At 45.3% G+C, this 22,721-nt stretch overlaps 1 protein-coding gene across 1 annotated transcript in view; it reads right to left on the minus strand.

Moving 5' to 3' along the window:
* The window catches only part of LIMS1 (LIM zinc finger domain containing 1), a 110,452-nt gene extending 88,404 nt beyond the window's left edge, over positions 1-22,048 (minus strand). Inside the window, exon 1 of the mRNA XM_088445977.1 lies at positions 21,896-22,048. Coding sequence (XP_088302103.1) covers positions 21,896-21,924 — 29 coding nt within the window. The 5' untranslated portion in view covers positions 21,925-22,048. The remainder of the gene's footprint in view (positions 1-21,895) is intronic.
* Positions 22,049-22,721: the final 673 nt, after the last annotated feature.

Raw genomic sequence — 22,721 nt, forward strand, 5'->3', positions numbered from 1 at the left:
GCAGCACACATTAATGCATAAGAAATAGGGTACATTCTAACATTTCAAATGCGTGGTTACATTTTTATAATGCAGTGGTGCAAATGGCTACACAGACTCTTATTTGTGATATTTTAGTGTATTTTTTTCATGCGTTAATGTGCAAAAAAGTGACTAAACCCTCATTACAATAAATTGATTAACAGCAAAAATGATTATTACAAGAAGAGCCTGCAGATTATTAGTATGTATCTAATGCCTCCATATTCTGCAGAAATCTTATGCCTCCATATTATGCAGAACAGTACAGAGAACATTACAAAATTCACATCAGTCCCCATCAGATTGGAGATTGGTTGCTATGGGCAACATCTCCACTTCTAAAAACGCTCACTTTAGTAAAAATATCCTTAAGTATCCCTAGGGCACAAAGAGGGTCTATTTGTTGCAGCATACAAATAGCCTATCAGTATGTTTTTGGACTGTGGGAGGAAACCCATGCAAATATAGGGAAAACATACAAACTGCACACAGATAGGGCCCTGGTCAGAATTTAAACCCATGTCTTACGGCTGTATCCTTGTACATTTTTTTCCTTCTAAATTTAACTTACCAGTAATGGTCACTTTTTGTAATAGTCTGTCTATTAAAGCCATTTGTATAGCAGGATGAGAAGAGGATGCCAAGCACCAGCCTTCTCTTTCCCTGTTTTAGATACAGGGGCAAATGTAATAGCCTGCAATTGCAGAATTAAAAGTGTTTTGTCTTTGGTTTTGGTTTTTAAGCCAAAACCAGGTTGACTTTGCTTTTTAAAAATCGCCTCTTTAAATCTCACTACTTGCCACAATATCTATTACATTTAACCCTTAATCAGCAATATGGGTTCTTGGTAGTCAAATAATAATAAGCTGGCCACTACATGCAGTCCTTAAACTCTTACAAATAGATACATTAAATGCTTTGAAAATAGAAAACCAAATTAAAGTCTTGATTATCACAGACACGCAAACACTTCTGCTAATACATAGAGAAAGTAGCATTGCATCATAGCACTGCTTAGAAATAATGGACTCAAGTAAATAATTAAACAATAAGTGCCACATTAGAATGGACCGATTGATGTGTTACTATGAAATGTAAACAGGACTGCATTCAGCTTTGCATACATTATACACATTAATCCTGTGTGACCGAACAAACATTCAATAAACTGTATTGCTACCAGGTTCCCCTCAGACAAACTAAATTTGTTTTTGTATTAATAATTCATAATTTTGTATTAATAATTCACATGAATGTATCTCAACCTAACATCAAGCACTGATGAAAAACACATTGATTTCTCATTGCAGAAACCGCAAGACGTCCTTGGACAGAAGATGTATAAAACGCATCATCAGAAGGTTCTCTCCTCTTATTACACGCACTACAAGTACTGCAGTAGCCATGGATTTCTGAGAAGGAATGAAAAAACAGCAGTAGAAAAACAAGAGCATACACACACACACACACACACACACACACACACACACACACACACACACACACACGGTAAAGATTTGTAGAATACTCAGTCACATCTGTATATATACTCAGTACACATGAGATAAAATAGATAGGGGGAAATGTAATAGCCTGCGAGAAGCAGCCATCAGCCTCATTCTGGTGGGTCTTTTAAATTAATGCCATTTTAAAAGATCGGGCTGACTCGACGGAAACGCGTTATGACGGCATCTTGCAGGATGTTACATTTCCCCATAGCCATTATGTTGATCTTTGTCTTAACATTAGTGTAAAGCACCCGTGATACCACAGGCACTGATGAGCAAGGCTGGGTGACAGATGCTTTTGTATCCATAGAATACGGTATGGATACAAATATTGCTGCCAGTGGAAGTGACTGTATGCTACACATTAGTCCTCCCCTCCAAAAATGACACCATTGGTGCTTGCCTTTATTAATAGCAGAAAGTGTTTGATAAAAAGGCAAAATGGATGGTTGTCCAGACCAAAGCCTACCTACCATAAGTTTGATAACTGGATGGTTGTTACAAACAATACGCAGACTGTATACTCTGTACCCCTTTATGTTCCGATTGATTGAAGAGAGTGCTATAGGGATGGACATCGGAAACTGATGATTAGCAACCATTGATATTCGCTAATACGATAGAACTGCTTTTTCAAACAAATAGCGGGCCTTCGATGGTTGCCAGCCATCGTATACTGCTTTTCGAAGCTTGGCTGCTACAGACACCCTGAAGTGGTATACGCAGCAAACCTCATGTGCGCATACGCAGAGCTACAGCTGCTAATATGCATAGTATAACCATTGATGGTTATACTCTAGAATGGTTTGGATGCAATAGCTACAGGTCATCGCATTTGATGCTGGGCTTCGGATGCCCATGCCTAAACTGCAGTAGGACAATAAAAGGAAGTGTAGCCAACTTTTCAGCACCAATATTGGGGCTTATGCAGAGTTTGGAGCAAATCAAAAAATAGCAGCAAATTTGCACCCTGGCAAATCCATGTTACACTGCAGATGGCTCAAATGTAAAATGTACAGAGAGATTCAGAATTGGAAGGGGTATGTCCTAGCTTAATGCTATACTTCAATGTTCCTATGTATAAAAAGCACAGTCCTTCAAGCAGCCACTCAGATTCCAATCATGCAAGCTTCAGTATAATGGACAGACATCCACAAGATAATACCTCCTGCCAAATTAAGCGTAACTTCTTAATGATACCAACCACTAAAATTCTTCTTCAGCAATGTTGCATGTGAGTAGACATAAGATACTAAGGTCCTTTTTGGGATTTAGGCCCTGATTCAGAGCCGCTCGTAAGCGGCCGCTCGTTCGTTCTGACCGATGTTCGCACATCTGCGCATGCGTACGGTTTTTAATACGCATGCGCGAACCAGTCAGTGCGGCCGAAAATCGTTTGTTCGCTATATAGCGAATGCCTGCTATTTTGAGTGACAGAAGGAGGCGTATGTGGGTGGTAACAGGGGAAGGTGCTTGAAAACGGGGGTGTGGAATTAGATCGCAGGCGTGCTTAAAGGTCAAAACGGGCGTTTTAAGGGAGTGCATAATTAATCCAGCAGCGTCATTGACCACGTCACTTGGTTTTTTTTTACTCAGAACTGCTCGCAAAATAGCGGTTGAAAAAAACAGCCACAAGAATAGCGAGCAGTTCATACGCTGTTCGATGTACTCGATTAATCTAATAAATAGCGGACATGACGTATGGTGCGAGCGGCAAGGGGGCGTATTTTTCAAAATTACAACCGCAAGTTTTGCTCGCTCGTTCAGACTTAGAGGCGTGAACAGACCGCAATTAGCGAACGGTTCATTTGAATAGCCACCCCTTGTTTTAGAACGACCGCAAATAGCGAGCGGCTCTGAATGAGGGCCTTAGTACTTGTTTCATGAAATTCTACTATTGGATCTTGTATATGCTTATTGCTATCACTACATTTTTGACGTATAATCGTAACCTGTAGAACTGAAAGAGCATTAATGATATTTAAATAACATAGTACATATGGTAAACAATCTCTTACATGTCATAATTATACATAAGTACTCATGAGCCACAAATCAAGGTGCTATCTAGAAAAGGAGTATCAATAATATAAAGACGCCCCAAAAATGTAGGAGACAGCAAAATGTTTTAGGTTCCTAACTACCTAGCTCCTGTGATTTGTTCAGTCTATAGGGGAAATGTATCAAAGATTCTAAAGAGTGGTGAAGCAGACAAGTTACCCATAGCAACCAACAGGCACGATTCTATTCTATGCAATGTGAATAGCGTCGGGAGTGAGTTCCCGGAGCTATTCAATACACCACGCTGCCAAGTCCGACTAGGACTTCTTCTCACATCCCCCCGGGGATGAGAGCAGAAATCCAACAAAAGTCCCGGCGCGAGGCTGTTTTCTGCCCTTAGCGCCGGGAAAACAGCATCGCGCCGGGAAGTTAGGTCGGGGAATGCCCGTCATCGCGCCTTAAACAGGGTGTTTAGTCACGAGAACAGGCATTTTCCGACTAAACACCGCGCACAATTGAATCGCTCCGGAGCAATCTCCCGGCGCTATTCACATCGCATAGAATAGAATCGTGCCCAATAAGTTTCTAGATACCATTTTTCAAGTACAGTTTATAAAAAGATAGGTAGAAGCAAATTGGTTGCTATGGGAAACTACTCCACTTGTCCATTCATTTCTCTGCTTAATACATCTGCACTATATCTTGTCCATAAAGCAAAGATGTATAATCTCCCAGTAGTAACTTCCCTTCAAGAGGGGCTGTACACTTGCAAATCAAGGCCCTGATTCTGAGCCGGACGCTCTGACCAGAGCGCTCGCTCTGAATCAGGGCCCACCTCCATAATTATGGAGCGTCCTCCTGGACGCTCGTATAGCTGTGGGTCACCACCCACAGCATATACGAGCGTGCAGGATGATGGTCGCGACCATCGCCACTGCGAGCCGAAGCCTGCGGTTGAGTTTCTCAACCGCAAGGCCCGGAGTGATTTTGGCTCTATCAGAGCCAAAATCACTCCCACTGGCATCACTAGTGATGTCAGTGGGGCCGGCTTCTGACGGTAGGCGTTCCCTTGGGAACGCCCCCGTCTGGCAGGCACGCCCCCGGCACGCCCACCAAAGGGGGCGTGCTGTCAATCAACATCGACAGCACGCCCCCTTTGATCAGACACAACGAGCGAAGGAAAGTCCTTCGCTCGTCGCGTCTCGCGCATGCGCACGACGGAGCTCCCTCCGTCGTGCGCATGCGCAGTGCACACCATCGACCCACTTGCTAGCGGACAGCCGCTCGCGAGTGGGTCTGAATCAGGCCCCAAGTCTCCTCAAAATCAGGTACAATGTACAGGTACTTGAAGAAGGGCTTTTGAACCCCGAAACATCTGCTTATTTCAACATGTCTGCACTGCTTTAATAAAATAGCTCTTTCTGGGGGCGATTAATTTGTTTTCGTCAGCGGATGTGACTAATGGGTGCCCAACGGAGCAATTCAATCGTTGCTCCATTCGGTCGCGAATAGTCGCAAGTGGACACATTTCTGCTCACACCCACCTGAGGTGTCAAGCTGAATGTGAGATAATCCCATGGTTTGGGTGCACTAACCAGGACTTTAGATGGGTTTAGCCATTTTAAGTGGCTAAGCCCGGTATATTTGGCCGCAAAATGCGCAATAAGGCATGGGGGCCCAAAACAATTGAATAACAAACCCGATCTCCCAACGCTTCAGACGGGAGATTGGGCACAATAAAACAATTCAATCTCCCCCAATGAGGATGTTTTGATTTTTTTTCTTTCTGAAATTATACAGACTATGGGGCTTATGTATTAGGTGCTAGCTTGTGCCGCTGCAGAAAATCATGCAAGTGTTCCCGTATTTTTAAAGCGGCAATAATTTAAAAGGCAAAGCTGGTTTTGCCTTTAAAATGATTGGTATTATCTTGCCCACACACTTGCACTACATGCTTGGGTTACCATAATACACAGCGTAGAGATATAGCATCGCACCACAGGATCCGTCTGTCCAAGTTATCTGCTTATTTCACCTAATCAACAAAGAGCTAGCAGTAGTTTGATATTTATTTGTATTTATTAACAGTAATTTATATAGGGTACACACGTTATGCAGCACATGGCAGGGAGAATATTTAGTAATTACCATCAGTTCTGTAATGGGGGCCATTAGATATAGCCAGTGCATTAATTACAACTACCATCCCCGTCTCAAAATAACATCTGACTTTTCACAAGGATGTGGCCATGAAATAATAAGTGAGTGAGAAAGAACTTCAGCGTGAAAACACGTGTATCTGAGCAGGGTGAGAATATTATAGAGACCGGTTACATGCTACACTTACCAATATAATATTGTGTAAAATTATATATATATATATATATATATATATATATATATATATATATATATATACACATACACATACACACACACACACACACACACATATATATATATATATATATACATACATATATATACTAGGGGTGTGCACCGGACACTTTTCGTGTTTTGTGTTTTGGTTTTGGATCTGGATCTTTCTTCGTGTTTTGGATCTGGATTGGTTTTGCCAAAACCACCCTTCCGTGTTTTGGGTTCTGGGTTTTGTGTTTTGGATCTGGATTTTTTCTTAAAAAATAAAAAAACCCCGCTAAAATCACATAAATGGGCCTTTTTTTGTTCCTACGCTATTAATAACCCCAATAACATTAATTTCCACTCATTTCCACTCTATTCTGAACACCTCACACCTCACAATATTGTTTTTAGGCCAAAAGGTTGTACCGAGGAAGCTGGATGACTATGCTAAGCGACACAAGGGGGCGGCACAAACACGTGGCCCATCTAGGAGTGGCACTGCAGTGGCAGACAGGAAGCCAATCAGCGTTATGGTGCCCATTTGCATGTAGCACGAACCCGGGAGATCCGTGCTACATGCATCTGTGTGATTGGCACAGAGCAATGACAGGTCCGTGAGACCCGTCTGTGCTGCTGTGGTAAAAAAAAAAAAAAAAACCTGTGTAAAAAAAGAAAAAAATGGCGTGCACCCCCCCAAAAAAGAGCAACCAGCCCCGGGCATTAGTAACCCAGTGCTGGGTGTGCTTAAATACAGGGGACAAACGACGTAGGGGTCCCCTGTACTTAAGCACAACCAGCACCGGGCTAGTCAGAACCAGCGCTGGTTGCCAAAATACGGGGGACAAACGACGTAGGGGTCCCCTGTATTCTGCGCAACCAGCTCTGGGCTCTGATCCGGTCCTGGTTCTGGAAATATAGGGGACAAAAAATGAGTAGGGTTCCCCTGTATGTTCCAGAACCAGCACTGGACTTTTTCTAGCGGGGGGCTGATGCCACAGCCAGGGGAGCCCTTTCACCGGGCCCCCCAGCCGCAGCATCAACCCTGACCGCTAGTCAGCCCAGGCCGGGGATCCCTGGAGAGCTGGGGACCCCCCCAATAAAGGGGTCACCCTCTCCAGGGCACCCCAGGCCCAGGCTGATAGCCCGGGGCTATCCCCGCCACCCCTGGTGGCGGTGGGTGGCGGGTTGATTGTGTGGTGTGGTGTAAATAAAGAATATCAAACATTGTCTTTACAAGTAGAACTGCAAGTCCCAGCTAGCCTGCCCCGCATGCTGGTACTTGGAGAACCACAAGTACCAGCATGCAGGGCATTAAGGGCCCACTAGTACCTGTAGTTCACCTGTAAAAAAAATGTTTAAAAAAACACAGGACACACACACCGTGACAGTATAAGTTTATTAAACATACATACACACACACACACACACACACATGTACACATACTCACCTATGTAACCCTGTAGCATCGGTCCACTTGTCCGGTAAAGTATCCATAGGGGACCTGTGAAAAAAAACATACTCACCATCTCCTATGCGAGGTTCTGTCCTCTTCGTTCCAAAGTAGGCATCCCCGGACTTGGCAAAAAAAAAAAACGAAAACGCGATCCACGAACTTAGTACCGTTCTATAGAACGGTACTTCCCGAATGAGAGCTTAGCGGCGGGGTATCACCATGGAAACCCCGCTGCTAAGCGTTCATTGGCTGAGAGAGGTCATCTCCCGTCTCTCAGCCAATGAACGGCTCCCTCCATTGTAGTCAATGGTGGGAACCGCAGGGTAAACTTTAATAACCTTGCGGCTCCCAGCATTGACTACAATGGAGGGAGCCGTTCATTGGCTGAGAGAGACGGGAGATGGCCTCTCTCAGCCAATGAACGCTTAGCAGCGGGGTTTCCATGGTGATACCCCGCCGCTAAGCTCTCATTCGGGAAGTACCGTTCTATAGAACGGTACTAAGTTCGTGGATCGCGTTTTCGTTTTTTTTTTTTGCCAAGTCCGGGGATGCCTACTTTGGAACGAAGAGGACAGAACCTCGCATAGGAGATGGTGAGTATGTTTTTTTTCACAGGTCCCCTATGGATACTTTACCGGACAAGTGGACCGATGCTACAGGGTTACATAGGTGAGTATGTGTACATGTGTGTGTGTGTGTGTGTGTGTATGTATGTTTAATAAACTTATACTGTCACGGTGTGTGTGTCCTGTGTTTTTTTAAACATTTTTTTTACAGGTGAACTACAGGTACTAGTGGGCCCTTAATGCCCTGCATGCTGGTACTTGTGGTTCTCCAAGTACCAGCATGCGGGGCAGGCTAGCTGGGACTTGCAGTTCTACTTGTAAAGACAATGTTTGATATTCTTTATTTACACCACACCACACAATCAACCCGCCACCCACCGCCACCAGGGGTGGCGGGGATAGCCCCGGGCTATCAGCCTGGGCCTGGGGTGCCCTGGAGAGGGTGACCCCTTTATTGGGGGGGTCCCCAGCTCTCCAGGGATCCCCGGCCTGGGCTGACTAGCGGTCAGGGCTGATGCTGCGGCTGGGGGGCCCGGTGAAAGGGCTCCCCTGGCTGTGGCATCAGCCCCCCGCTAGAAAAAGTCCAGTGCTGGTTCTGGAACATACAGGGGAACCCTACTCATTTTTTTCCCCTGTATTTCCAGAACCAGGACCGGATCAGAGCCCAGAGCTGGTTGCGCAGAATACGGGGGACCCCTACGTCGTTTGTCCCCCGTATTTTGGCAACCAGCTCTGGTTCTGACTAGCCCGGTGCTGGTTGTGTTTAAGTACAGGGGACCCCTATGTCGTTTGTCCCCTGTATTTAAGCACACCCAGCACTGGGTCACTAATGCCCGGGGCTGGTTGCTCTTTTTTGGGGGGGGAGGACGCCATTTTTTTCTCTTTTTACACAGGTTTTTTTTTTTTTATTTACCACAGCAGCACAGACGGGTCTCACGGACCCGTTAGTGCTCTGTGTCAATGACACAGATGCAAGTAGCACGGATCTCCTGGTCCGTGCGTGCATCTGTGTCATTGAAATACACAGCAGCACAGACGGGTCTCACTGACCCATCTGTGCTCTGTGTCACTGTCAATCACACAGATGCATGTAGCACGGATCTCACGAGTCCGTGCTACATGCAAATGAGCACCATAATGCTGATTGGCTGAGAGCCATGACAGACGGCTCTGTCAGCCAATCAGCACTTTGCCCATTAAAGGCAAAGGCATTTTTTTTTAAATGGCCGCTCGAGGCAAAACCTCGAGATCCGACAGCAGATCTCGAGGTTTTGCCTCGGGAGAGGGATCCGGGGCAGACAGGGAGATCCGAGCTTGGGCTCGGATCGCCCCGGATCCCCGAAGTTCGGGTGGGTTCGGTTCTCAGGGAACCGAACCCGCTCATCCCTAATATATACACATATATATATACACATACACACACACACACACACGGATTGTCCTTATACATATCTGCTGCTGTCGCAGTAAAAAAAGACCCTCTCAGTGCATCAGGTCCCGTAAGATTCCGCTGGCGCCGGGCTTCTTTTTTTGCCAAAATTTCATCTAAGTCGCAATGCGATGCAACTGAGTCTCAGAATAAAAAAAAGCTGTGGCTGCTACATTATAACACTTCATATAATGATTCAAAGTTCCATTGTGCTTCCTATACAGACTCAGATACGCACAGATATAAAAGTGTCACATATCAAATTAATCAGCACAGTCTGCTGGTGCTTTCTAGTCATATCTTAGACACATATTCGGCAACAAAAGACGCCCAATGCTAGTAGAGTAGCGCGGGACCTGGCGGCTCAGTCACGCTAGGCAAGTCGTGCTGCGTGGCGTATTGAGCCTAGATGTATGAGGAGACAAGTGTGTGATATATATAGATATATATATATATATATACACATATACATACACACATACTGGTTATGTCTCTTTTTTCAGTTTAGGTCTATGGGGACATCTCTTGGAAAATATCTAAATGGCTCACGAAGACACAGATTGCATCCATTTATGTATAATGCTGGGCATACACTATAAAATTATCTGTCAGATATCTGTCTGGTTGGGTTAAAAACCTGGTAATGTATGGGCGCAAATGACAGTCGATCATATGGTTTTAAACACTGGAAAACAGACAAAAAACAATTGTTCAAATGGGTTAAATTCATGTGTTTTAACCAATTTGTCTGAACGACCATTTTGTCTGTTTTCCAGTGTTAGTGAGCAAATGGACGATTGTCATTTGCTTCCAAATATTGCCAGATTTTCATTCCACCCAGCCAGATTGGACAGATATCTGACAGATAATTGAATAGTGGATGCCCAGCATTAGACATATTCCATTCTAACAACATTTATTAAATTACTGCAGCCACAAAATAGATATGTTTAAAGAATGCAGCTGAGGATCTTCATAACCCTTTCAGAGCATCAGAGATTAGATGCTAGGCCAGAGGTTCTCAAACTCCGCCATTACAGTCCAGGTTTTAAGGATATCCATGCTTGAATCCCGATGGTTAAATCAAATTGACTGAGCTACTAATGAAGTAACTGTACTTAAGCATGGATATCCCTAAAACCTGGATTGTAATGGCAGAGTTTGGGAAACTCTGCTCTATGTCACACGGTACAATAAAAATGCATGATAACGATAATGATCATATCGTTATCGTTAATTTTTCGGTGTCTTCCAACCCACCAACGAACTGCAATGCACAGGCACGTATGGACGATAAAAATATCGTCCATACGTGCATGCAGGCCAACCTGGTCGATATCGAGCAGGTTACTATACGGACCAGCAATCGTTGCTCATGGGTTGCTGGCCGTCGTTGGTGGGTTGGTGGTGTGCTGGATGATCGATATCGATCATCCAGCACTCCGGAAAGGTGCAGGTCGATCTGTCAGCGATATCGTTAATGCTGACTAATGGTACCGTGTGTACGCACCTTAAGGCATTGTTTACATGCTTCTTCCACTTAGTAATGGAGGCAAGGAGCAGCCGTTTCAAGATACTATAAATTTGCTTAACTATATCTACAATTACAGTCATGAAATAAGCTCTCTCAGGGTAAACTATGTGCAAAAAGCTACCCTTATGAATTGGTTTGAGTAACTAAACTACATTTCAATAGTCAGGTGTCCTTGGATACTTTTCCTTTGAATCAGTCTATCTACAAAACAAAAGCAATACATATGGGGACTGTCTGATTTATGTTCTGCTCCATGCAGGGAGCATAGTGCCCTACATGCCAGCGTACTTAGCGTAACAGTTGGGCTGGCACTGTGTGAGCATGCATATCAGATATAAGATATCCAGTTTCAGTAGCATGTTCACTTATATTTCAGACGTCCTGGTGCTGTAAACAGAAAACCATCTTCATCTATTCTTTTTTTATGTAAAGGCTCATCTAGTCTATGTATTAGCTGACAGCTGAGATAAAGTTCAGAGGATACAGGTCAAAGAAAGGCCTGACATTTACCTAGACAAGCCCAGAGACTGGGGCAAAAGGCGCACACAATGGTATACTAGGGGGTGAGCAGGTTCCTTAATTTGTGGGCTTTGGGGTCAATCCAATTAGCCGCGAAGGGTGCGAGTTGCCGTTAAAACGCCAGCAACGGACCGGCACCTCGCACCCTTCGCGGCCCGCTCTGAGCCCGAACTCGCAGCATTTTGCTTGCAGCCCTATATGGCTGCGAATTATATTCTGCGAATCCAGGCTGCCGTAAAGATCATCACGGTTAATAGGATCACGGTTAATTGGGTCTTTCCCCAAGGCTTCGGAACTTTGCTGCAGCCACCAAAACCATCCTGACCACCTGTCCCTTTATCACAATATGCCACTTTATCTAAGATGCAAACGATTGGCAACCAGCCGTGTGCCGTGGTGTCTTCTCATAGTATATACCCTTTTTTTGTTAACTTTAGTCACAATACCATACCTCCCAACATGACCCATTCCAGGAGGGACAAAATGCTCTGCTCCTGGACTTTCCTCTTAATTTATGATTGCCGTCACCTGTGTTGGACTGAATTGATAAGAAAGATGTTACAACAAAGGTGATGGCAAACATAAATTTAAGAGTGATATCCAGGAACAGAGCATTTTGTCCCTCTGTTCCTGGAATTGGTCATGTTAGGAGATATGCAATACCAAGATACTCTATTTCAGTGGTTCTCAAACTCGGTCCTCAGGACTCCACACAGTTCACTTTTTCCAGGTCACCCAGCAGGTGCACAGGTGTATTTATTACTCACTGACATATTTTAAAAGATCCACAGGTGGAGCTAATTATTTCACTTGTGATTCTGTGAGGAGACCTGGAAAACATGAACTGTTTGGGGTCCTGAGGACAGAGTTTGAGAACCTGTGCTCTATTTCAAAGACTGGGAAAACAAAGCACTAATGTGTGGTTACACAAAATGCTTTGAATGATCTTTAATATCACTTTCAGACCAACATCCCGGATCCGACCCAGGTTATTAAACACGGTTTTAACCCATGTCACAGCTGCTCAGACCCCTTTCACACTGCAACTTGGACCTGGGTTATTTCCGGGACATCCACGATCACACTGCACCGGTGTTTGCCCTGCATGTCACTCCCTTGAGGTGGGCCTCTGCATCCACAGCCAATCAGCAGCTTTTAAACTTAACCCAGGTCCCCCCTTTCAGACTACATTGTATTCAGGTTGGTCCCATGTTCGTCCCAGGGTCAAAGTCCTGGGCCACACAACCTGGGTTGACCCTTTCATACCAAGCCTGGACCCGGGTAGCCCCGGCAATATCCCGGGTCAGAAGCTTGGTGTGAAAGGGGGAATACAAATGGTTGCTGTGCAGCAGACAGTGTATACAATTGTACAACATGTTTATATAATGAAAGGGTTGTGTGAAACAAAACAAAAAAATGACTACGAATCAATTTATAGAAAATTAAATATCTCTTAAAAAAATAAACAAACAAACAATGAGAGGTCACTTTGGATGATTTTATTTTGCTGCTGCTAGTCATTCTTGGGATACACAAACAAAAACATGCCCTGCAAAGCATCAGCTGTAAAGACTAATATATTCTGGCTAATGAGCTGTCTTTAGAAGGAGGGCTCTCTACTCAGCTACTCCAATAGTATAAGTTGGCAACTAATGTAAACCTTACCAACACAACCACTGATTTTATTTTAAATGTTACTTTCAAATCCTTTATTTGTACATTAAAAAGCAAAAAACCAAACCCTTGAAACATGTATAATTATACTACACATAAAACAAGGTTTCAGACACATTCTTATTTTCTGGTTTTAATTAATTGGGCACCTTCTAAATAACTCATATCAGAAATTGAACAAAATGTCAAAGAAAGCAGATAACCAACCATAAAGAGGGACTTAACGACAGAGAAAAAGATGTAAGGACATTTTTCCATAAGAACTACAGCAAAGTAACAGATTGTAATTTAAACCTGAAGAGCTCAGAAGTACTGTTAAAAAGATATCCTCTGTGTAGACCCTAATATGTAATGGTGGGTACACACTGGGCGATATTACTGAGCGACTGCACGATTACGACATCGTAATCATGCAGTCGCTCAGTAATCGTGCACAAATCGTGCACTTTTATGTCGGAAACGACCAGCGATGCGCAGTCCCGCTGGTCTTTTCCGACATTGTCCATCGTCTGAACATGCAGCACAATCTGACGATAACGACAGATTGGCATGTTCAGGAATGATGGACAGTGCCTGCACTGAATGACTGATCGTTCAGTGCAGACACTACAGGGGATCAGGAACGACGGTACAATTACGATGTCGTAATCGTACTGTCTTTCCTGATCGCCTAGTGTGTACGCACCTTAAGTGTAGAGCTTAATAAAATTAGAATAAAGCTGAGCATACACATCCAGATAAAATGCCTGTCAGACCGAGAGACATTTTATCTGGCCGGCTGCCAGCCGCAGATGTCCCTGGCATACACTGTGACATATCTCACAGTGTATTAGCCCGACATCTGCGCTCCGCCCCCGGGGGTCACCCACAGCTATGCGAGCGGCCTGGAGGCAGATATTTAAAAAAAAAAAAAATCCACCCTGATTCAGAGCGAGAGCCTATTAATCAGGCCCACAGCTCGCAAATTTACCAAGAATCGAGATGAGAATCTCGGGTGAGATGCCTGCAAACTCTCTGCCAAATTGACGTTTTAAAACACTCACCACCAGAGCTGCGAGTTTGGCTGAAACATACACAAATCATTTTGTTTTGTGTAGGTTTCTTTTTGTAACTTGTTTAAATAGTGTTAATTATTTTTAAGAAAATGACGTGAGGTCCCCCCCCCCCCAAAAAGACTAACCAGCCCCGGACTTGCCAGCCACTCCTGGTACTTAAAATGACAGGGAAAAAAATGTGTAGGGTTCCACTGTAATTTAAGAACCAGCACCAAGCAGCAGTGACAGAGCTGGTTTTAAATATAGGGAGAAAAAAATTGGCGTAAGGTTACCCCTATATTTAAAACCAGCTCCAGACCCTTTCTAGCGGGGGACTGATGCCACAGCCAGGAGTGCCCTTTCACCGGGCCCCCCAGCCGCAGCATCATCCCTGACTGCTAGTTAGCCCAGGCCAGGGGGATCCCTGGGGAGTTGGGGACCCCCTCCATAAAAAGGGTCTCCCCCTCCAAGGCACCCCTGGCCTAGGCTGATAGTCCGGGGCTATCCCCGTCACCCCTGGGCGGGGGGTGAGAGGTTGATAGTGTAGGTGTAGTGTAAAATAAATGGTTAAATATTGAACCACAAATACCAGCATGCGGGGCAATACGGGCCCGCTGGTACTTGTAGTTCCACAACCAAAGCAATACGAAAAAAAACACGACATACACCGTGAAAGTATCATTTTATTTTAACACACATGCACACTCACACTCACTATCACACAAACTCACTTAGTATCCGAAGTAGTCCATAGGGGTAACTATAAAAAAATCCATACTCACCTCATCTAGGCATAGTTCTCCAAGTAGGTATCCATGGGGTTGCAGTGGACGTCAAGTGCCACTGAAGCCGGCCACACCAGAGCCAGGTCTTCAGTGACCTGGCTCTTCCAGCATTGCAGTGGATGCTTGGAGATTATGGTCAGGGTTGGATTATAGGCATGGCGGTTGCTGAGGGGCCCCCACATATTGGGGGCCCTCACACTGCCGCAAACATTGCCCAGAACGCGGCCACTCTGGACCTTCCCTGGCCGGCTACCGTCAGCATCACAGTACACTCACTGATGGACCACGGCTGAAGATGAAGCCCTGTACCCTCGCTGACATTACCACAATTTGCGAGTGTATGGGGGGCGGGCATAATGCAGTAAAGTGCCCGCTCCCTCCAGAAACCTGATGCTGCAACAGGTAGTGTGTGCACACTCTCAGGGCCTGATTCAGAGCCGGACGCTCTGAAAGAGCGCTCGCTCTGAATCAGGGGTTTGGGGTTTTTTTGGAGCGGCATCCTGGCCGCTCGCATAGCTGTGGGTTACCACCCACAGCTATTGCGAGCGGCCAGGATGATGGTCGCGATGGTCAAGACCATTGAGCTTGTGACGAGACCCTTGTGGCAGGGTCTCGTGGCTGCAAGCCCCAGAGAGCTTCTGGCTCTAATAGTGCCGGAAGCTCTCTCACTGACATCACTGGTGATGTCAGTGGGGCCGCCCACAAACGGCAGGCGTTCGCATGGGAACTCCTCAGTTTGTGAAGCCACCCCCACGCCACGCCTCCAAAACGGTGCGAGCTGTCAATCAAAATCGACAGCCGCCCCCTTTTGGTGCGAGACCCGGAGCGACGGAGCGTCCATCGCTAGCCGGGTCTCGCATATGCGCACGTCGGAGCCGGCTCCGGCGTGCGCATGCGCAGTGGCCTAACATCGACCCGCTCGCGAGCGTGTCTGAATCAGGCTCTCAGTCCTTTCCTTCCTCTCTGTCGTTGTTAAGTTTCTTATATAGCGCAGCATATTCCATTGCAATTTACAAATGGAAATAACATTAATAGAACCAAACTGGATAGTAAGAGACAGACATAAAAGTAAGAGGACCCTGCTCGCGAGCTTACAATTTATAGCCCCTTTCTCTCGTTCCCCTCCCTCTATCTTGTTCTCTGTCTCTTACCCTCTCCCCTCCCTATCAAAATCCTGTGTTTGTCCCTGGCAGTGTACTAGATCATGTCAGCTATGCTGCTGGGAGTCGGTTCCCAGCAGTGTCACGGACATGATATACTGTGTCGGTCAGTGGAAAATCCAGAGACAAAGTAGGGGGCATAGAAATCGCTGCGTAGGGGCAGTGGCAATTTTATTGATGGGACCCCACAACTTAGTTGCCCCAGGGCCCCCACAAGCCTTAATCCAGCCCTGATGCCTGCCCACTATAGCACCATTCCACTTCTTTAGCCAATCATCTTAAAGTTGCACTAGCACCTAACTTTTTGTTTGTCCTAAAACTGCACCCTCCCACTTACCAGGACTTTTCTCAATAAGCAAAATGCCTAACAAGCCAATCTGATGTCATTTTTTTAGGTCTTTTAGTCTTGTTTAAAAAAAAAAAAAAAAAAGTTTCCCCTTCTGGTTATGGGCGGAGCAGGGGCATGTTAGTTGGGCTGCTCAGACTTTTGGGGCTGACCCGGACAGTGAGATGTACTTGACAGGCAACATAGAAACAAATCCGATTGCAGCCCCCCTTTTGGTCATTGGAGGTTACAGGCAGCAGAGCTCATCTTGCAAAACTGTGAGAAAGTTTTGCTCTAAGGAGTGCATGAGCATCTATTATACCAGCCGCATTCAGTATGGGATCCCGGCTCCCGCATGACCGGCAGTTTGATTCCCGGCTGCAGCAGCCTGACAAAAGAGCACAGCCCGGCAGCGCTGGAAATCCCGATCGTCCCTAAGGTAAGTATAAACTAACCTAACCCCCTAACCTCCTCCCAAGTGCCTAACCCTAACCTCCCCCCTCTAAGTGCCTAACCCTAACCTCCCCCCTCTAAGTGCCTAACCCTAACCTCCCCCCTCTAAGTGCCTAACCCTAACCTCCCCTTCCCCGCTGCCTAAACCTAAATCCCCCAGGTGGGTGCCTAACCCTAAGTCACTGCCGGGGGTGCCTAACCCTAATTCCCCCCCGTGTGCCCTAAACCGAAGCCCCCCCCCCCGGCTGTCCGCTCGCGGCGCCCGTCATCCCTTCGATCAGGATGCCGGGCGCCTGTTTCCCAGCGTCGGGAAAATGACAGGCGTCTAAATTTTAGACGCCTGTCATTTAACCCTAGGCGGGATAGAGGATTCGGGAAGCCGGCGGTCGGGATTGCGGCCGTCGGCTTCTTAAACGTATCCCTACCAGCCATGACTGTGTCCCAGCAAAGGGAGCGTAAAGACAGCTTCTTTTTTGTTTCGCTTTTTATCAGTTTTTTAATGTGTAGCCTTACGCCATCGACAGTACAAAGATCTACCATGTGAATCTGCTTTGGGCTTGAGTGGAAGGAGTGTATTATAATAGGGATGGGCAGTGATTAAATATTAAATCTGCTGAATAGTATTTTCGATAACTATACAACCATATGTGAGTGCGGGTAGCTCCACTCCTTAATTTGCCTTTAGATGCTTGTCACATTCACACACTGGTTAAGGCATTTACATATATATGCTTGGTTACTGCTAGGATTGAAAAAATATATATACACGTTATTAGTCTTTTACAATAAGCATGATAAATTTGCTATTTGGCAGGAATGTGTAATAGAATGTGATGGACAGACTGTGGCAGAAGAGGGATGTTTGGAATTGAGTTCTAACATTGTAAATGGATTCTTTTGATACTGGGGCATGTGGTGTGGGTTTCTTGCTGCATGGCCAATCGATGTCATTGACCACTTTGATCTGTTTTCCATACTAGTTGTGATTGGGGTTTTATGTAAGCATTTGAGAAATAGAAGGGTAGTCACTGAACTGACTATAGGCCCCCATACACCAACTGACAGATTGCCCGATCCTGAGTTCGGATCCGAACCGCCGACCCGCCGCAAATACCGACCTGTGACCATCGATATTCTGAGGATATTCAGAGGATAGATGAAATTATACATGTTAAATTTCACCGATTTGCCAATCACAATCATATTTTGATTGTGATCGGCAAATCAGCAAAATCCAACATGTTGGATTTCACCAATCCTCCAAACCGGCATCGCAGGAATGCAGCATAGCGACAATCAGTCGCTAGTGTATGGGGGCCAGAAGTATATTGTACTATCCCTACCTATAGTGAATTTAGTCCTATCCACATAATGCCACATTCTGATTTTTTTTCAGGAATACTAAGTTCCCAATCAGTTTCCGGCCTTTCTAGTTCTTTAATTTAGAACTGCCAAATTGATTTGGCTTAAACCAGGGTTGAAAGAAAAAAAAAAAAAACAGCTTAGAAAAAAAAAAAACTTTTCTTGGTTTAACAGTTTTTTTTGTTTATACCAGTTTTTTTTTTCATTAATGTTTTAATAAAAAAAAAAAATCCTGCATATTATATTAATTATGTGTAACATTGCTATGTATTAAAAACCTTGATCAACTATATTTTAATGCTTTCTAACATCCAAAATTATTGGGATTTTTTATCTCATCAAAAGAGAGCCAGACTTCCTTCCACTCATCACAGTAGGACTGAAGGTTTTGAATTGAAATAAAGGAGATTAAACCATGAGTTGTTTCTCTGTGCCTCTTTAATGTGTTGTAGTTGTTTAAATGTTAGTTGTGGTTTTCTCCTCTCTCCTATAGGATTGTGAGGGGAGGCAGATTTATTAGCTCTCTGATCTGGTTCACTCCCCTTAGTTCTGTTGTGTGTGAATTTACTGTATTGGTTCAGCTCACTCAAATAAAGACCACAAGCAACAAGTGGAATAATACCAGGTGGATTCCCTTATAATAGGCTTTTTTAATTTTTTTTATTTTAAGAAGTCACGGCGCCGTACCTGTAATCACAGCATAAAGCAGCAGTTAAAAAAAAAAAACATTTGGTTTAAACCAGCCAACCCTGGTTTAAATTGTGGAAGGGGAGAGGGGGAGGAATGAGAGCAGGAGGTCCAATAACAAGCAACAATCTAGTCTCTGTGGGCTGTGAGTGGTCCTCCTGCTCGCATACCCGTTTCCAGGTTCAACTGTAAAAGATACAGAGGAGCACTAGGAAGAGTGTGTAGGGTTTCAGCTAGGGGTAAGTGGCACATTAGGGGAAAAGAAAAAGTCTCAAGCTGGGTACACACTGAGCGAAGTGTACCTAGCCGACATATTGGACTCAGGGCACACATCAGAATAATGTAATGAACGACGGAACGTCCCTTATTCCATCCTTCATTAACACGCATGTAGCGTTCCCGCTAGGCTGTTTCAGGGCCCTGCCCTATTTCTAAAGGGCAAAAAGCCCCTTGCCCTCAGGCGCTGTGCCCCGCTGAAACAGCCTGCGGGTGTCGTCCCCACCTGCGGGTCACAGTGTCCCGCGAGTGGAGAAAACTGCAGTGTAGCGGTCATCGTCGGTGAATGGATGCTGGGCGCATGCGTCCAGCATCCATTCACACTGATAATAGCGCTTGGGGGCAGCCCGGCATGTCCGAAAGTGGCGAGAACGCCCACAAATGTGATGAAAAGGGGACGTGTCTTAAAGACACGTCCCCTTTTCAGATGTGTCCTTTCTCTAGGTCCAGCGCCGGACCTAGAGTTAACACTATGCATAGAGCAGCAAGCGATATAATCAGGTTTGATGTGCAGCACATCAAACCTGACGACATCGCATGCAACCGCAGAAGCGCGGATATCGTGCATACACACTGCATGATGTATGGTGTTACGATTTGGCCAAATCGTAACATTGTCTCAGTGTGTACCCAGCTTTAGGTGATTTTGTAGCATTAATTATAGTTCAATATACAGACCCAGCAAGTCCATTGGTCGAGCCAAACATCATGCCACACTATGGCAAACTCTGCAGGGGAAGGGGGTCCCACCATAATAAAAAAGAAGGGGAGAAAATAACTTTGAAATCTTTTTCATCAGAAGGAGTTATCCTTTACAGTTAAACCACACCAGTCACAAAATAGATCACCAATTTACAAACAATATAGGTTATAACAGACTTTTTAATGATCTGTCACCAGATCACAGATAACAAAATAGATTGTCATCTTAATCAGTTTGCTAAAGGCCAGGATAAATGCTTTCACCCTAGGATGGTCTATAAAAATGTATAACAGTATAAGCAATATAAATATTTACCACATAGGGCGGTATTCAATTGTTTTAGTGCGCCCAATCTCCCATCTAAAGTGAAGGGAGATTGCGGGGCGCTATTCAAAACATGCCGATTATTGCGCTGATTGTGCCCATAGAGGTTGGGTTTAGCCACATAAAATGGCTGCCCCCGACCAAAGTGCGATTGCGAAAATTGCCATTTGGGCGCCCAAACGGGTCACTTTTCGACCATTTCAGCTCGCACCCCCTGGGGGTGCGAGCTGAAGTGGTGCACCAGTAGCTGATCATGACCGACAGAAGCAACAATTGAATAGCTCCGTCGGGCGAATAAAATTTAATACCGCCCATAAAATATACATTCTTGTGCTATATGGTGGTAAAAGTTTTTTGTCTATCTAGAAAGTGCATTTTAGAAAAAGAATTACACACTTCCCAGGAACAGATGGTCAGGCTGCCCAGAGGTCACAGGAGAGATTAGGGTTAACCATAACATAACCCTGCCATTTGCTTTAATCAACCATATGGTTTTACAATCATTACTCAACTCCTGAGGGGGATACAACACACACATTGCACAACAGAGTAAAAGATTCAGACACATTCCACACAATCATTGTATCTTCCTGTTTGGAACATTTTCCTATTCCTTGTATGGACAAGATGCATTCAGGAGTGATGTTACAGGAATATTGGACGAAGAAAAACATTTAACTAACATCTACCTGTCTCCATAACCTAACATGGGCATTTTATTAGGGAAGAAAATAAAGCATAATGTCATGGCACAGGATTGTATACTACAATGTCATAGTCGTTTGCCAATGTGTGCTGGGTGTGGTTTTAGCCTAAGACTATTCTCTCTACCCATACCAATGAGGATCCTTCTTCATGACAAGGGCTCAATTATCCCAGCAGTAACCACATCATCACTGTCAGGAGATCCATAGAACTTTCATCCATCATGTTATTCAAGAAAATGTATCATTGAGATGCAATTTGTAAACGTACTGTCCTAGACAGGGGCAATATATGGTTTCTGTGTTTTTATTGAATTTATAAAACAAATGTCTTCATCAGCTTTAAGGAGCAACAAGTAATCTGAGCACCACCTACAGTAGTGGGGAGCATAACATAACCAGTGCGATATACTGGGAGCACAGCGTGTAAGGGTGGGTAATAAGCGGCCCCCCAGCTGTTGTATAACTACATATCCCAGCATGCCCTGCCACAGTTTTGTTATTTGCCCATGCTAAAACTGTTGCAAAGCATGCTGGGATTTGTAGTTCAGCAACAGCTGGAAGGCCACTTCTTGTCCATCCCTGTAAGAAGCCTGCAGGAAAACAATGTGCCCCCAGTGCTGAAATACAGAGCCCTGATCCGCGCCCTCTGGGAGGGGGAGAGGGAATTCCAGGGAGATTGGGGCCGGGCGCACATGACACATGCCAAATCTCCCACATACAGCACAGCAGCCCGGGAACAGCAAGACACCAAGGGCTGGAGCACAGTGCAGATGCCGCCACAGCGACCACACGAGTCACAGGATACAAAGTCCCAGCAGAGTGCACACTCATGCCCAGGGGCAGCGAGACCTGAGGGGACTCTACTCTTACAGCGCACTATGTAACGCACCCGCAACAGGGATGGGAGGATACTGTGCCCAGGACTGGCAGGGAGCGGACCCGCACCAAGAGACCGGTTGCTGGAGGCTGATAGATACTGAGCTATCATGAGGAAATCAGGCGCTCTTACCTGTTCGTCATCCCCGCTACGCCCAGCATGAGGGCCGGCAGCTGCTGGGGTCTGTGTGTGTGATGGGAGTTCGGCTCAGTGGTGGCCGGGACACAGGGAGGGAGCGGGATGGGCAGAGTCCCGGGAGCGCGCAATCCCTCCGCCCACTCCCGCCTGCGCCCCGCCCTCCCCAGCCTGCCAATCACTCGCGGAGGAGGGGTTGCCATGGGGACAGGAGGAGGAAGGATGTAGGACACGCCCATTTTGGTTAATACTCAATGTTATTATAACCACAGTCAGCTACATCCGGGCATTAAGCTGCAGCCTGTCAGCGCCTGGCGGTTTCCTACCCCTAGTGGTGATGTAATGTCAGCCATTTCCGCACTCATCAGTAACCCCTGACATGCTGGGCTATCACAGTCACCGTATCTGGCCAGTGGTCATATAGCATTCGCTTATCTCTCCCATAGTGATATCCACCTAGGAAATATTTAAACAACGTGTGGAGTTCCCAGCAAAACAGAGAAACCTTTGGGGGGGTCACCATTATAATACAGAACTGATGTTTATATTCTATATATTGCATACTTACCTACTTTTGAAAAAGCATTTCAGTGAGTTTGTGAGAGCAGCACCTATGATCGCGGTGGTAAAGTGTACGTGTACTGCTACATCTGAGAGGTGTGTCATAATACTTTATTATTATTATTATTATTATCCTTTATTTATATGGCGCCAAAAGTGTTCCGCAGCACCTTACATAGTGCATAAAACTAATAAGTGAACAAAAAAAAAAAGTAACTTACAGTACAGTGAATTACATTATATACGTTGCTGCAATAGTGAT

The sequence above is a fragment of the Taudactylus pleione genome, unplaced genomic scaffold (genome assembly GCF_031769625.1).
Source record: "Taudactylus pleione unplaced genomic scaffold, aTauple2 ptg000391l, whole genome shotgun sequence".
In the NCBI taxonomy this organism is placed as follows: Eukaryota; Metazoa; Chordata; class Amphibia; order Anura; family Myobatrachidae; genus Taudactylus; species Taudactylus pleione.